The 15,583-nt window shown below is 58.6% G+C and overlaps 1 protein-coding gene across 1 annotated transcript; it reads right to left on the reverse strand.

Annotated features, from left to right (window-relative positions):
• Window positions 1–975: 975 nt before the first annotated feature.
• Window positions 976–5,195, reverse strand: A1BG (alpha-1-B glycoprotein). Its single transcript, XM_019978155.2, has 8 exons — window positions 5,048–5,195; window positions 4,940–4,975; window positions 4,577–4,855; window positions 3,676–3,948; window positions 3,154–3,450; window positions 2,408–2,704; window positions 1,492–1,779; window positions 976–1,152 (listed from the first exon to the last, which is right to left on the reverse strand). The coding sequence occupies exons 1-8, from the start codon at window positions 5,079–5,081 to the stop codon at window positions 1,145–1,147; spliced, it is 1,512 nt and encodes a 503-aa protein (XP_019833714.2). The 5' UTR covers window positions 5,082–5,195; the 3' UTR covers window positions 976–1,144.
• Between the last annotated feature and the right edge of the window lie 10,388 nt (window positions 5,196–15,583).

The raw sequence follows: 15,583 nt of genomic DNA on the forward strand, positions 1-15,583 counted from the left end.
ATAAAGATAAATATAAAGATAAATACAATTGATAAACCTCCAGCTAGACAGAGAGGGAGAAGGGACACAGCATCAGTCATGAAAGAGGTGGCATCCCTATAGACCCTGCAGGCATGAGAAGACTACAGCTGTGCTATGAGCAATTCTGTGCCAGTCAATCAGACCTCTCCGTTCAAGAAATAGGCAAATTTCTTGCAAAAACAGTTCACCAAGCATTAGTTGATTGGAGAAGGCGATGGCACCCCACTCCAGTACTCTTGCCTGGAAAATCCCATGGACGGAGTAGCCTGGTAGGCTGCAGTCCATGGGGTCGAGAAGAGTTGGACACGACTGAGCGACTTCACTTTGACTTTTCACTTTCATGCACTGGAGAAGGAAATGGCAACCCAGTCCAGTGTTCTTGCCTGGAGAATCCCAGGGACGGGGGAGCCTAGTGGGCTGCCGTCTATGGGGTCGCACAGAGTCGGACACGACTGAAGCGAGTTAGCAGCAGCAGCAAGCATTAGTTGATAATGCTAGCCTTACTCACAACTGATGTATGTCAGCACCTGGAGGGCCAGGCTAGGGCCGGTCAGTGGTCCAGGAGGGGTCCAGTTCGGGGACCGTGGGGAAGAGCAGAGAGGACCCCTCCCCTCCCGCGGCCTTGGGCTGCGGGGTGGGCGACCCGGCCTTGGCGCGGGACACAGCCCCGCATCGCCACCTGGTGGCCGCTGAGCCGGGAAGAGAGCTGCAAAATGCAGCCTCTGAACCGCCTCCCATCCAGTCAAGGAGGTCCGGAGCTTCAGCTGCCTCCCACACCTGCGAGGGTTGGGCGGAGGGGACTGGGGAGCAGGAGGAAGCTTAATGGGAGAAAGCAAGAGAAGGGGCCTCCACCCTCAGGATCCATCCCAGAGCCCACCCACCTTCAGGACTCAGGATCCCAGCCCGGGGGCTCCCGCCCCCCGCACCTGGACCACCATGGGCCAGAGACACGTCTTAAAGGCTGTCTGCACATTTATTAGTTCCTGGGATGGATCAGGGAGAGGCGGCCATTCCCCCTGCTCCCAGGGAGAACTCCAGCTTCCCGCTGCAGCACAAGGCATCAGAGGCAGGCTGGAGAAAGGACTTCCCGAGGATACTATCAGCACCCGAGTCGGCCACTGGGTCAGCTTCCTGGACCAAGTGGACAAAAGAGATGGTGGGGAGGGAGGCTCCCTGCGTCCTCCCTGATGAGTCAGGGCGGGCCTCGTTGAGGCCTCAGCAGGGCGGGGACTGGTCAGCTGCCCGCGAGGAAACATGCCCCCACCGCCCCCTACAGGTGCTCGTGACCACACCCCGCCCTGCCTTGCAGTCCCCCGACACACACACACACGCACACACACACACCCAGCAGTCTAGGCCCACCAGCCAATGTCAGCCCTGGAAGGGCGCATGAAAGCGCAGCCCTGGAGGAGAGTACCGTCGGGGCAAAGACCTGGATCGCAACCCCCTCCTCCTGGGGCTTCAATTCACCTGCCACCCGGAGCTCCACCGGGTCGCTGAGCTCCGACAGCAAGGAGCGGGGCCCGCCGGTGCGGTAGCGGCAGCTGTATGTGCCGGCGTGCTGGGGCCCCACGGAGGTCAGCACCAGGTCCGCGGGGCCGTGGGTGGACCAAGCCACCTCCAAGGGCTCCTCTTCGCCCGCGCGCAGCAGCAGGAAGGAGACGTCGGGCACCTCGGCCTCGCAGCGCAGGACGGCATCGCGGCCCGGAGTCAAGGCCCCAGTCCACAGGGCCCGGAGCTGCGGCCTGGGCAGAGGCCCTGGGCGAGCGGCGGGAGGTCAAGTGAGGCTCCTCGCCCCGCCTCCGACCCTCGGCACTGCGCTGTAGCCGGCGGGCCTCCCCGCCCCACCCCCCAGACCTGCCATGAGGTCTGAGCCCCCCAGGGGTCCCCATCACGGGCACACAGCGCCCAGGAGGAAAACGCCACCCGCCCAGCGGAGTGGGGTTCCTGCGAAGGGCACAGCCGGGGCAGCGGCCCAGAGGTGGGACCTGTGCGGCCAGGAGTCCCGGACGCTGAAATCCGAGGAGCACACAGACCCAGGGCCGGGGGGGCTCGGCGAGAATTACACCTGGACCCTCCGCGTAGGCACCTGGGCTCCAGGAGGGCCGGGATCCTAATCTGACGACCACCGACAGGCGCGTGGCGCACGAGCCAGTGCAGAGCGGTTAGGAGTCTGAACCCTAAAAACTGGATCCGCCCTCCACGATCTCCACCAAAGCGCCCCACCTGCCCGGCGCTCACGGCGGTGGCAGACAGGCCACCAGGCGGGGCGCCCCGGGGCCCTGGAGGCCGACCCCACCCCCTCAGGCCCCGGGCGCCTCCCGTCGTATCCCGGGACAGGCGCCCGGGTAGAAGGGGGCTCCGGGCCGCCGTGCCCGCAGCTCACCGTCCACGCGCAGCTCCAGGGTCGCGCTAGGCTTGGAGCCCGCGAAGGGCGGCGACGTGTCCACGTAGACGCAGCTGTAGTTGCCCGAGTCCACCGCCGAGACGCCGCGCAGCTCGAATTGGGCCTCGGGGCCCGCGGGGCTCAGGACGCGCTGCACCTGGCGCCCGCCGGCGTCCTTGCGCACCAGGGCGAAGCGCACGCCGGCGCGCGGTGCCCGGCACCGCAGCTGCACCAGCGCGCCCGGCGTGGGGCTCAGGATCGCGGGTTCGGCCGACAGCTCCGGCGCGGGGAGCGTCCCTGCGGGGAGCGCGCGGGAGGCTGGCGCACAAACCGGATCCTCCCCCAGAAAGATCCGTCTTGCTCCCTCCCGGGAAGCCGGCTGAGACCACCCCGGAGCCTTCCTCCCGACCCGGCCCGGTCCTCGCCGGACGCGGACATTCCTACGCTCTCCGCACTAGTCCGTAAGCGCAGGAAAACGGGGTGCGGGCGCGTTTTGTGGAAGGAGCACCCCCGAGCCCCCGACGACCTCTCCTGAGCTTTACGCCCCTGGTCCGAGTCCTTAGGGGTCCTGCAGCCCCCCCTTGGCTCCCTCCACAGCGGCCTCAGGGCCCACCGGGGCCGGCCCTGCGCTCCTCGCCTTAGGCTCGCGGGGGAGAGCGCGCCCCGGGCACGGGCAGGGCCGCGTCCGGGCTCCGTCCGGGCTCTCGCAGCCCTCGCAGCCCCGCGGTCTCGTCCCGCAGGCTCACCGTCGCTCAGCACCAGCTCAGCCGGCGCACTGTCCCGGGACCAGGCCGCCAGCTCGCTGCGCAGCCGGTAGCGGCAGGTGTAGCCGCTGCCGTCGCCCGCGGCCAGCGCGCTCAGCCGGAAGAAGACGCGGTCCGGACTGGTGCTGGCCCGGGGTACCAGCTGCTCCTCCGCGCCCCGCCGCAGCTGGAAGTCCACGCCGCTCAGGGGCGCCACGCAGGTGAGCGAGGCAGACGAGCCCGGCCTCAGGACCTTGGCCGACTCCCTGTCCACTGTCAGCGTGGGCGCCGGCGGCGGGTCTGCAGGGAGGGGTGTGTCACTGGGGAGGCCGCTGGGGGGGCGCCCAGCCCCCAGACCTCTGTCCCAGGAACAGCCTGCCTGTGGTGGGTTCCGACGCAGCTCCCCAGGCAGGCCGCTGCTTCCCACAGCCGTCCTGGGTGGGGCTGCTCAGGGTCCAGGGTAGTTTCTCGTCCTCCAGGAGCCTCCTCCCCCAGGAAGCCCTCTGGGCTGGCCCACCCACTCACCTAGCTCCTCTATGGTCACTGTGGCACTGGGCTCCGAGGGGGTGCCTGCCGCGTGGGTCCGGTAGCTGCAGCTGTAGTTCCCAGCCCGGTGGACCGGGAAGGTGGCTTGCGTGGCCTCTGGGGCCTCAGCCACCTCCAGAAACTGGTCCTCTCCTTCCAGCCTCAGCAGGAAAGTCACACCTCGAAGTCCCGAGAGGCACAGCAGTGTGGTGTTCAGGCCGGGTGTGATCCAGGACACGGGACTGGTTGAGATCGAGGGTGCGGGCAGGGGCTCTGCAGATGGGGCAGGGGTCACAGCGGGACAGGGGTCTTGGGTAACTCTGCCTGAGCTGGGAGACATGGGGGCCCAGCCCGACCTGGACCTCCAAGCTCCTGACAGTGTGAGGGAGCCAAGATGGACGTCTCGATGGGGGAGTGAGCCGGGAATACAAGTGGAAGGCATGGGGCCAGCCTGCCCACAGCTTCCTGGGGATTCAATCATTTATTCTCACAGCCTTCTAGGGTTGGTGAAAACATCACCCTCTTTTTGTTCAGTCACTAAGTCTGTCCAGTTGTTTGGCACCCCACGGACTGTAGCCCGCCAGGCTTCTCTGACAGTGGGATTCCCCAGGCAAGGATACTGGAGCGGGTCGCCATGCCCTCCTCCAGGGGGTCTTCCCGACCCAGGGATTGAACTGGCCTCTCCTGCACTGGCAGGTGGATTCTTTACTACTGAGCCGCCAGGGAAGCCCAGTCACCCTTATTTAACAGATGGGGACACTGGGCTCAGAGACAGCACCGGAACTGCCCGAGGCCACCAGCTGCTCTGGAGCGGCAGCAAGAGCACAGGGAGGGTGAGGCGTGAGCAGAGGAGCCTCCCCAGCAGCCCGCCTCCTGCCTCCAGGCCGTGGACCACACTCACCTGCTCCGGTCACTTCCACCAGGTTGCTCGGGCTGATCCAATCGTTGTTGCCCTTGTAGCTGCAGCGGTAGAGGCCCCGGGTGGTGCTGGTCACTGGTCCCAGCGGGAACCTGTGCTCATGGGCAGGGGACTCCAGGTGCACCGGTTCCTGGCCCACGCCATCCTTGAGGAGCTGAAACTCCTGGGTCGGCAGCGGGCTCTGGCAGGTCAGCGTCACATCGGCCCAGGGTGCCAGCGGTGAGCCGGCCTCGGCCCACAGGGATGGCCTGGGGTCAAAGACTGAGTAGGGGAGGCAGTCAGAGCCGGGCACCCACCCGCGGGCTCACCCCGCAGCACCCTCCGTACCCAGGCTGGCCCACTCACACGTCGCCTGCTCAGTCACTGGGCTCAGGGACAGACCTGCAGAGACCCAGCTGTTAGGCCTCACTGCCGTTCCCCCCAGCCCCCGGCCACCCCAGGACCCAGCCTCACCCCAGAGCAGCAGGAGGGCTGCCCAAGCAGACATGGTCCACGTCCCGCAGCCTCAGGGCTGTCTGTGGGGTTATAAGGTGCAGCCGCGGCGGCGGGGCTCACCCCCGCGCCCTTCCCGGAAAGCTGGGCTCCAGGGGCAAAGGGCGAACCTTGACCCCCAGAGGCTCAGCCACAGCAACAGTCAATAACCACGCTGAATGGGTTTGCTGCCTTCCGGTCAGTTTTGCAATCACTCACACGCAGTTGTCTGGGGACTAGCGGCTGTCAGGTTACACGTTTTGCCCCAGACATGTCAGAAAGACTGGACACGGCTTCTTTTCAGGATCCCGCTGGCAGCCCTCACAGGCAGGTTATTTTTCCCTTGGATATCCCAACCACAAAAAACCTGCCTGCCAAACAGGAGACGGGTTCAATCCCTGAGTAAGGAAGCTCCCCTGGAAAAGGGAATGGTAACCCACTCCAGTATTCTCACCTGGGAAATTCCACAGACAGAGGAGCCTGGAGGGCTATAATCCATAGGGTCCCAAAGAGCCAACACAACTTAGAGACTAAACAAAAAATCTCAACTACAGCCGCAGAGATGAATCAGTGGTCAGAGCTCTGGGGAAAAGGTTTTTGAGTGGAAATCAGCCGCGGTGAATTGGTTAAAGGTGAGATTGCAGAGGAAGGTGCGGCCTGCGGACAGTGAGGGGCCACAGGAGCTGCAATTGCTCTGCTCATCAGGGACTGCTTGTCGGAATCCGGAAGCTGAAGGCCCCGAGTAAGAGCGTCCCGTCTGGTCCTGCGTTCGGCAAGTAACTGGTCTGAGGCATTCCCCAGAGAAACGAGGAGGCCATACAGACAGGCAGGACCTGAGGTTCTCACACAGGTCGCACATCACACACACTCATCACACACACACGTGGCCATTGCACAATCTCCCGTCCCCTCTGGGCCTGTGTGGGCCTGGCCTTCAACCCAGGGAGGTGAAGGCCTCTCCCCCCATTGGTGGCATTGATCGGGTAATTCCTTGGAAATCCAGTGCCTCCCGTGCTCTGTGGCAACTCACCACATTGTCCCTCGGTTTCTCCACCTGACAAATTAGCCAGCTGGAGCTTGAGACTGAAGAATGGGTGCTGGGAGCCCCTTCTCCAAGCAGGCGTGAGGATATTGGGGTGATGGTGAACACTGGCATGCCATGACCCATGCCAAACTGTCCCCAGGGCCCTGATGATCACCTGTCACCACGTGGGAGGATGTGACGAGAAGCTCTGCTTTCCCAGAGCTCGTGGGCTGGAGTCCGAGGATGCTCATCCCAGGCGGGACGTGGGCTGGCCGCCATGCTGCCTGTCCACCTGAGATGCTGAGAATGGGGCTGTGGGGAGCCAGGTGCGCTGGCTCAGCAGCAGGTGGGAACAACCTGACCCACAGTGGACGCCAGCCCAGACCGACAGAGCTGGGGTCAGCAGCTGTGACTCCTGGGGGAGGTCAAGGAAGGTGTTTCTCTAGAATTTGAAGCCTGTTGTGCAAGTAAGTAGACCAGCCGCAGGTTCCAAAAGGCGTCACTCATACGCCAGGATGGGCAGAGCGGTGGGCGGCAGGCCCTGTTGTGTGTCACCCGCTGCGGCTTAACTGCTCAGGCATCCAGCACCCGGCCCACACAGAGTCTGCCCTGCCGAGGACAGATGGGCGGGAAGAGCTGGCCGGGGAAAGGCAAGTGCAGAATGCACCCTCAGTGCAGCCAGCCGCTGTGGATGGCTGCCTGGACGTGCCCGCAGTGGTCAAACAGTACACCACACGTCCAGTCCTACGTGAGAGAAGTGAAAACAGGCGTTCAAGCAAACACTTGTACACTAATGTTCACTGCAGAATTTTCCCTAACCACCAAAAGGTGGAAACAACCCAAATGTCCATCAACTGATGAATGGCTAAATGAATTGTGGTCTACCCATAGGATGGAATATTACTCAGCAATAAAAAGGAATGAAATACTGGTACATGCTCAGACCACAGAAAATATCACGGTCAGGGAAAGAAGCCAGACACCAAAAGGCCACATATTATATGATTCCATTTATATGAAAAATCTAGAACAAGCAGATCCAAAGTGAATTAGTGGTTGCTAGGGGCTGAGGGGAGGAACAAAGGGGAGTAATGGCTTAATAAGCAGAGTTTCATTTTGGAGTGTGGAAATGTACTGGAATTAGTGATGATGACAATCACACAGCACAGAAAATACATGAACTAAAAAATATAACAAAAACAAAAACCAACCTGAATTGTACACTTTGAAATGGTTCAATTATGTTCTGTGAATTGCATCTCAAAACCAGAAGGCACTCAGGGCATAAGGTGTTCTTGCCTTTGGCATGCTGGGGTGTCCACTTGAGGTGGCTGGGGCCAGCCCACCCACCAACATCCAGAAGTCATCCAAGCCCCGCCACAGGGACAAGATTGCATTGACAGGAGGTGAGTGCATATGTGTTTAAGTGATATTTTTATAATAAAAACAAGGTCTTGGGAATTGTTAGGTAAAATAAAACATCAGCTTTTTGTCCATGGTCGAGCTGACTGCACACCAAGCAGTTTTTACATCAGAAGATTAACGCAGGGTTGACAGAAAGTGGAGAGTGAAAAAGTTGGCTTAAAGCTCAACATTCAGAAAACGAAGATCATGGCATCCGGTCCCATCACTTCATGGGAAATAGATGGGGAAACAGTGGAAACAGTGTCAGACTTTATTTTTCTGGGCTCCAAAATCACTCCAGATGGTGACTGCAGCCATGAAATTAAAAGACGCTTACTCCTTGGAAGGAAAGTTATGACCAACCTAGATAGCATATTGAAAAGCAGAGACATTACTTTGTCAACAAAGGTTCGTCTAGTCAAGGCTATGGTTTTTCCAGTGGTCATGTATGGATGTGAGAGTTGGACTGTGAAGAAGGCTGAGCGCCGAAGAATTGATGCTTTTGAACTATGGTGTTGGAGAAAACTCTTGAGAGTCCCTTGGACTGCAAGGAGATCAGCCCTGGGATTTCTTTGGAAGGAATGATGCTAAAGCTGAAACTCCAGTACTTTGGCCACCTCATGTCAAGAGCTGACTCATTGGAAAAGACTCTGATGCTGGGAGGGATTAGGGGCAAGAGGAGAAGGGGACGAGAGAGGATGAGATGGCTGGATGGCATCACTGACTTGATGGACGTGAGTCTCAGTGAACTCCGGGAGTTGGTGATGGACAGGGAGGCCTGGCGTTCTTCGATTCATGGGGTCGCAAAGAGTCGGACATGACTGAGCGACGGATCTGACCTGATCTGATCTGACAGCATTCTCCCCAGGGCACAGACTTCTCTTCAACCAGGTGTCTCTTAATCCACTCGCTTCAAGAAGAAAATGCTTTGTGGGAAGATGGAGACACCTGCTGGGAATAATGGGCAGCATGCTGGGGCGCAGGGCCCATTATTGCCCTGTGGAGGCCAAGTGCAGGGCACTTCAGTCACCACAGATGAGGAGCTGTGACTCCACGAGGCCTGACTCTGGCAGGATGTGCGGCTCAGGTTGTCGGACTCTGGAGCCCTGGCTCCACACCCGGGGGGCACTGGCTCCCACCACTGCCCACCTCATTCAGCATCTGCCTCCCACAGGGGTCGGCCTTACTCTCTGGCAGGGGTCGGTGGGGCAGGGGGTGGTCTGCAGGGCAGGCCCAGGCTGCTACCTCCCCAGCCTCGCTTGAGTCTCTGCCTCTGCAGGTTTAACAGATTTCCTTGGTCTGCCTCCAAGAAGCCAGTATGACCCTGCAGGGGACCAACTGCAGAGCTGCTGGGGTGGCTGCCAGGACCCTCTACTAACGGGGCCAGCCCAGGGACGCCGGCAGGCGAGGATCTGGGGTCCCCACGCACAAGGGAGCCATGAGTGCTGATGTGGGGACCCTGCCACCCCTTCTCTTTGTACAGCTGCAACCCAAGTGTGAACCCGGCCCCTCACAGAGAAGGGGACCCCACAGGAGTGCCGAGCCTTCGGAGGCTGTGCCTGCCAACACCTTGATTTCAGACGACTGGCCTGTAGAACTGAATCAAGTCCTGTTGTTTCAAGCTGCCCAGTCAGTTGTAGCCACACGTGCAGAGACCAGCCCAGCACCCTCGATGGGATGGGTGGGTTGCCTGGGGAGGGGGCCTCTCCTGACCCCCAGTGATGCCCTCCGATGACTGCTCAGTGCCAGACAGAAGGTCGCGGGTGATGGGGTGGTACCTGGAAGCTGCAGCCCCATCTTGCAGGAAGGGGCCGTGGACTCACAGGAGGCAAGGCTGAGGGCGCCTCCAGACACCCTGCCCCCACAGGTGGCTCCTCTGCACATCCCAGCACTAGAGCTGGCAGATGGAAGCTGCAGAGCGTGGCTATGTCTCTGCCTCTGCTGCCCTGCTCCGAGGCTGCATCATCGAGCCACCTCTCCTGTACTTGACCACCTGCCAGCCACGGACCCAGGATCTGGGGCTGCGCTTGGCGAGGGCAGCCGGGAGCCCGTCCCTGACCCCAAACTGCAATTGTTCCAGGTGTCTGACAGTAACCTCCCGTCTGCCCTGGGAGACCACGACCTCCACGCTGCGGGCTGGCCCAGCCTTCCTAACTGGCTGCCGGTGAATGAGATTTGGGCTCAAGGACCTTCGGGCCCGCAGGGAGGCTGGGGGGGCCAATGTCTCCCGGGCCGCGTCCTGCAGACCGCACGCCAGCTTCCGTGGGAAGGAGGTGAGCGAGGCTCAGCGTCCTCAGCACCCGGACACGACCCCTGAGGCTAAGATTTTCCTGGAAATCAACAGAGGCAGCTTTGAAGCGCGGAGGGCAGGCCGGGGGCGGCTCCACCACCTCTTATCTTAAGCCAACCGCACCCCCACCGAGGGCCCGGGAGAACCCTAGCGTCTGTCCCTGCACCCGGCGGAAGGGCGGAGCAGGACGCACAGCAGGGCGGGAGGAGCGCAGTCTGCGTGCCGCCAAACTCCCTCCCACGCCCGTCCTCCCGGTGGTGCAGCCGCCCGGGCCTCGGCCTCCACGACCGGGACGCGGGAGCCGGAGCCAGAAACACAACGGACAGGCCCGCCAGGAACTGAACGGCCGACAGCGGTGCCCGCCCGGGCCGGAGCCCGCGGACCGGAAGTGCGCCGGTCCGCCCCGCCGGGACCCCGCGTGCAGCGCTGGGGTGGGATCCGGGGTGGCGGACGCCTGGGCGCCCCGCTTGCAGGCTAGGGTCGCGGGAACGCGCGAGATGCCCGTTACTCGCCGGGGTGGCCGGCGCGGGTCCCCGCGTCCCCGCCCGCTCGCAGCGCGGAGCCTTCCACCCTCCTGCTCCGGGCCACGGTTCTGAAGAGGGGCGCGGCTGCGAGGACGGGCGGGACCCCCGCCCCCGCGGGTGCGCGCTCAGTCCCTTCAGTGGTGTCCGACTCTTTGCGGACCCGTGGACCGCAGCCCGCAGGCTCCTCTGTCCATAGGATTCTCCAGGCAAGAACACTGGAGCGGGCTGCCGTGCCCTCCTCCAGGGGATCTTCTCGATCCCCGTCTCTGAGTCTCCGGCATTGCCGGCCGATTCTTGACACGCTGAGCCGTCTGGTACGCCCCGCTCGCGGGGGCTGCTGGGAAGTGTAGTCCTGCAGCGCTTGGCTCTCCGTCCACCCCAGGACTCCGGTTGCCGTGGTAACGGGCTCCCGCAAGGAGTGAGCCTGCGTCGTCGCCAAGGAGATGGCGTCTGGGACCTGGGACTCCCGGGCGCACCTGGCCCGGGAGAAGCTGGTGACTGGCCAGGACGATGCTTAATAGTCCTTGTCCCCTGTCTGACTTCTGGGACATACGGACTGGGAAAGGCGTGGATGGGTCGCAGGTGGAAACACCCGGGCTGCTCTGAAACGTCCGGGTGAGCAGGTCGCTCCCAGAGGTGAAATCAGAATCTCGGAGCGGGGCTCGAGCATCTGCGTGTCAGAGCTCTGGGGCAGATTCTAGTATGTGCAGCCGCGTTCCAGAGCCGCGAGCCCCGGGGCCGCACAGGTGACGCTGAGCCTGCTCGCTCTGCTGGGCAGGATGTGCCGGTTAGGCCCCCCGCCCACTATGTAACCCGCGTCGGTGCCCGCCCTTGCCGGGACTCCTGAGCCACAACCACACGGACACACGTGATGATGTCGACCGATGTGGCCCCCATGTGGCACTCAGCGGCCCCGACGGTCTGCTCCCACTGTGTGTCCCCTTCTCCATCCTTGTGGGCGTCTGGACATAGAATGCCCTGCTTCAGTGAGGCCTGTCTCCCTGCCCAGCGGCAGTGTCAGGGCTTGCTTGAAGCTGTTGGTGGGGGTCACCACACCGTAATGTTGGAGCGGTGGCTGACCGGCACGCGGAGGGCTGCTTGCCCGCGTGCCTACCCTGGTGGAACAGGAAGGCCTTGCTAGGGTGGCTGCAGAGGAGGGAAGGTGCGTGGGTGCCCCCGGGGTGTGGGCAGGCCCCAGCACTAGCTGAAGACTCTTGTGCACTCCCTGGGGCTTCTCACTGCTCAAAAGGCCAGGGCTCAAAAGGCTTACAGAACTGGGACCTCTCAAGCCTGTGGGTGCACTGCTGCTGAAGGAGCTTCTCCTTCTTGCAAAAGGACCTCCTGCTCTGGGTGCACAGAAAGGGCCACTCCCTGGAGTGAATTATCTGCTGCCTCAGGCCCACCTCCCAAAGGCCCTGTTGCTGTTGGGCAGTCCTGGAGGGTGGATGTGGGCACCTGTGTGAGGGACTTGTTTCTCTGGGGTTGGCTGCAGGGTCTGCTTTACAGAAACTGGTTGCCTAAGATGACCTCCTGTCCCACCCCCTGCCCCCTAGGGCTTATGCTGGGAACAGCACCCGAGAAGTACTTGAGTGCCCTGGTGGGCTATAGGGGGTTTTTAGGGGCAGGACCCCTGGTCACACTGGGAACTGAAGTGGGACTGGGGCTCCCGCATGAGGTCCCTTGAAATATCAGGCTCCTGGACCAGGGCTCACACCGGGCCCCAGCCCTGGGAGCCTGTGCTCAGGGAGCCTGTGCCCTGGGCAAGCTGTCCTGCCACCTACCACCCCCCCGACGCAGGAGGGGGCCTCTCAGCTCTGTCTGCTGGGGGCCCAGGCTCCACCTCGGCCTCGCCTGAGGTCCCAGGACAGCTCGTGGGGCATCAGCCTGCTCAGGGCACTTGGTGTCCAAGCATCCATCCCAGGGCCAGCCTCCAACTCAGGAGTCCTCCTTGCAGGACATGGAAGAGCTGAGGAATGGAGAGGTTGGCCGTTCCTATGAGGGGAAAAGCAAACTTCAGTGACTGAGGGATTCTGGATGACTTGGCCAGATTTCCTTAAGAGTCTTGAAAGCATTAAAAAGGGGAAAGACATAAAGAAAGGAGTTTCAGGGCCTTCCCTGGCAGTCCAGTGGTTAGGACTCCATACTTCCATTGCGGCAGGCATGGGTTCAATCCCTGGCTGGGGAACTAATATCCACAAGCTGCTCGAATTAGCAAACAAAAAAAGAAAAAAGCAGGAGCTGAAGGCAGCTGGTTCAGTGGATTGAAGTAAGTGGTCAAGAAAGAACTCCTGGCCTCTCTAGGCTTGGTTTCTCCCCTCCCCTCCACTGTCCTCTCTCACCCCTGTGACACCTGGCCCTGTGCTGACCTCTGCCTTCCTCAGACCCACCCTCTTCACCAGCTGTCCTGAACATCCTCCCAGACAGCCCATCTGACAAGCCACACCCAGTACTTGTCATTTGGTGGCTGTGCCAGCCCCGCAATGGACCTGCTGCTGACCAGCGTGGAAAGTGCAACGTGTACATGAGGTCAGCAGAATAACGGACCGCAACTAGATCCACATCCTAATCCCCAGAGCCTGTGAGTGTGCCACCTCATATGGCAAAGAGGACTTTGCAGATCTGATAAGCGATCAGGAGATAGAGAGAGTGTCCTGAATCATCCGGGAGGGCCCTAAATGTGGTCACAATGCTCCATATAAGAGGGAGGCTGGAAAGCCGGTCAGCAGAGGAGGTGTGATGACAGAAACAGGGCAGAGTCACGCAGCCGCAGGAATGAGCGGGGGCCTCTGGCCTGTCCCTCCCCATTCAGCTCCACGCAGACCCCTGAGGGACCTGAAACTCCACACTGAAGTTGCCCAGTGGAAACAAAGGATGCAAAACAGAGCTCACAGGGAAAGTATTTCTGGCACTCAGCTCCCTGTAGCTCCCTGTAGCTGCCTCTGGGTGGGTCTGGGGCTGTGGGCCATCTCTTTATACCTCTGTGATCATAACTTTTCCATCTCTTCTCCAACAAGTAGGTATTAGGAAATTGGAAGGCATCCCATTTTTGCTTTTACAACATTTCAGTGGCCCACTTGTCCTAACACCTGGGCAGTTATCTACGATTGAGTAGCAAAGCACCCCAATATATGTATCATCCACTCTTAAGAAGTTTGCTTTATTCCACTTAGCTGTGAAGAAAGTTCTACATTAGAATCTGTTTTTGCTAAATGAAAGAATCTTTGAAGAGGATTTTCACCTTTAGGAAAAGTTAAAAAGGGAAAACTTCATCCCCCATTTGTTTTGCAGTGAGCCGAGTGACAGAGGAAGCACACGCATGTAAGTTAAATAAGCAGGGTGGCAATACACAACCTTGATGTACTCCTTGCCCTATTTGGAACCAGCCTGTTGGACTTCCCTGGTGGCTCAGACGGTAAAGCATCTGTCTACAATGCGGGAGATGCGGGTTCAAGCCCTAGGTTGGGAAGATCTCCTGGAGAAGGAAATGTCAGTCCACTCCAGTACTATTGCCTGGAAAATCACATGGACAGAGGAGCCTGGTAGGCTACAGTCTAAGAGGTCGAAAAGAGTCAGACACGACTGAGCGACTTCACTTTCACTTTCTGTTGTTCCATGTTTAGTTCTAACTGTTGCTTTTTGACCTGCATACAGATTTCTCAGGAGACAGGTACGGTGTTCTGATATTCCCATCTCTTTAAGAATTTTCCACAGTTTATTGTGATCCACACAAAGGCTTTGGCTTAGTTAATAAAGCAGAAGTAGATGTTTTTCTGGAACTCTTCCTTTTTCCATGATCTAACGGATGTTGGCAATTTGATTTCTGGTTCCTCTGCCTTTTCTAAATTCAGCTTGAATATCTGGAAGTTCATGGTTCACATACTGTTGAAGCCTCGCTTGGAGAGTTTTGAGCATACTTTGCTAGCATATGAGATGCCTGAAATTGTGTGGTAGTTTGAGCATTCTTTGGCATTGCCTTTCTTTGGGATTGGTGTGAACACTGACCTTTTCCAGTCCTGTGGGCACTGCTGAGTTTTCCAAATTTTCTGGCATATTGAGTGCAGCACTTTCACAGCATCATCTTTCAGGATTTGAAATAGCTCACCTGGAATTCCATCACCCTCACTAGCTTTGTTCGTAGTGATGCTTCCTAAGGCCCACTTGACTTCCATTCCAGGATGTCTGGCTCTAGGTGAGTGATCATGCCATCGTGATCATCTGGGTCGTGAAGATCTTTTTTGTATAGTTCTTCTGTGTATTCTTGCCAACTCCTTTTAATATCTTCTGCTTCTGTTAGGTCCAAACCATTTCTGTCCTTTATTTTGCCCATCTTTGCATGAAATGTTCCCTGGGTATCATTAATTTTCTTGAAGAGATCTCTAGTCTTTCCCATTCTGTTGTTTTCCTCTATTTCTTTGCACTGATCACTGAGGAAGGCGTTCTTATCTCTCCTTGCTATTCTTTGGAACTGTGCATTCAAACGGTTATATCTTTGCTTTTCTCCTTTGCCTTTAGCTTCTCTTTTCTCAGCTATTTGTAAGGCCTCCTCAGAGAACCATTTTGCCTTTTTCCATTTCTTTTTCTTGGGGATGGTTTTGATCACTGCCTCCTGTACAATGTCATGAACCTCCATCCATAGTTCATCAGGCACTCTATCAGATCTAATCCCTTGAATCTATTTGTCACTTCCATTGTATAAGTGTACGGGATTTGATTTAGGTCATACCTGAATGGTCTAGTGGTTTTCCCTACTTTCTTCAATTTAAGTCTGAATTTGGCAATAAGGAGTTCATGATCTGAGCCACAGTCAGCTCCCGGTCTTGTTTTTGCTGAATGTGTAGAGCTTCTCCTTCTTTGGCTGCAAAGAATATAATCAATCTGATTTCAGAATTGACCATCTGGTGATGCCCACGTGCAGTCTTCTCTTGTGTTTTTGGAAGAGGATGTCAGTGCTTTCTCTTGGCAAAACTGTTAGCCTTTGCCCTGCTTCATTCTGTACTCCAAGGCCAAATTTACCTGTTACTCCAGGTATCCCTTGACTTCCTACTTTTGCATTCCAGTCCCCTATCACGAAAAGGACATTTTTGGGGGTGTTAGTTTTAGGTCTTGTAGGTCTTCATAGAACCGCTCAACTTCAGCTTCTTCAGCATTACTGGTTGGGGCATAGACTTGGATCACTGTGATATTGTATGGTTTGCCTCGGAAACGAACAGAGGTCATTCTGTCGTTTTTGAGATTGTACCCAAGTACTGCATTTCAGACTATTGTTGACTAGGATG

The sequence above is a fragment of the Bos indicus genome, chromosome 18 (genome assembly GCF_029378745.1).
Source record: "Bos indicus isolate NIAB-ARS_2022 breed Sahiwal x Tharparkar chromosome 18, NIAB-ARS_B.indTharparkar_mat_pri_1.0, whole genome shotgun sequence".
Classification (NCBI taxonomy): Eukaryota; Metazoa; Chordata; class Mammalia; order Artiodactyla; family Bovidae; genus Bos; species Bos indicus.

Coding starts and splice junctions, on each gene's coding strand:
- A1BG (XM_019978155.2), bottom strand. CDS start 5,081: ATGTCTGCTTGGGCAGCCCTCCTGCTGCTCTGGG. Junction 3,949..4,576: donor GGTGGAAGTGACCGGAGCAG/GTGAGTGTGGTC, acceptor CCCCATCTGCAG/AGCCCCTGCCCGCACCCTCG. Junction 3,451..3,675: donor AGTGACCATAGAGGAGCTAG/GTGAGTGGGTGG, acceptor CCCTCCCTGCAG/ACCCGCCGCCGGCGCCCACG.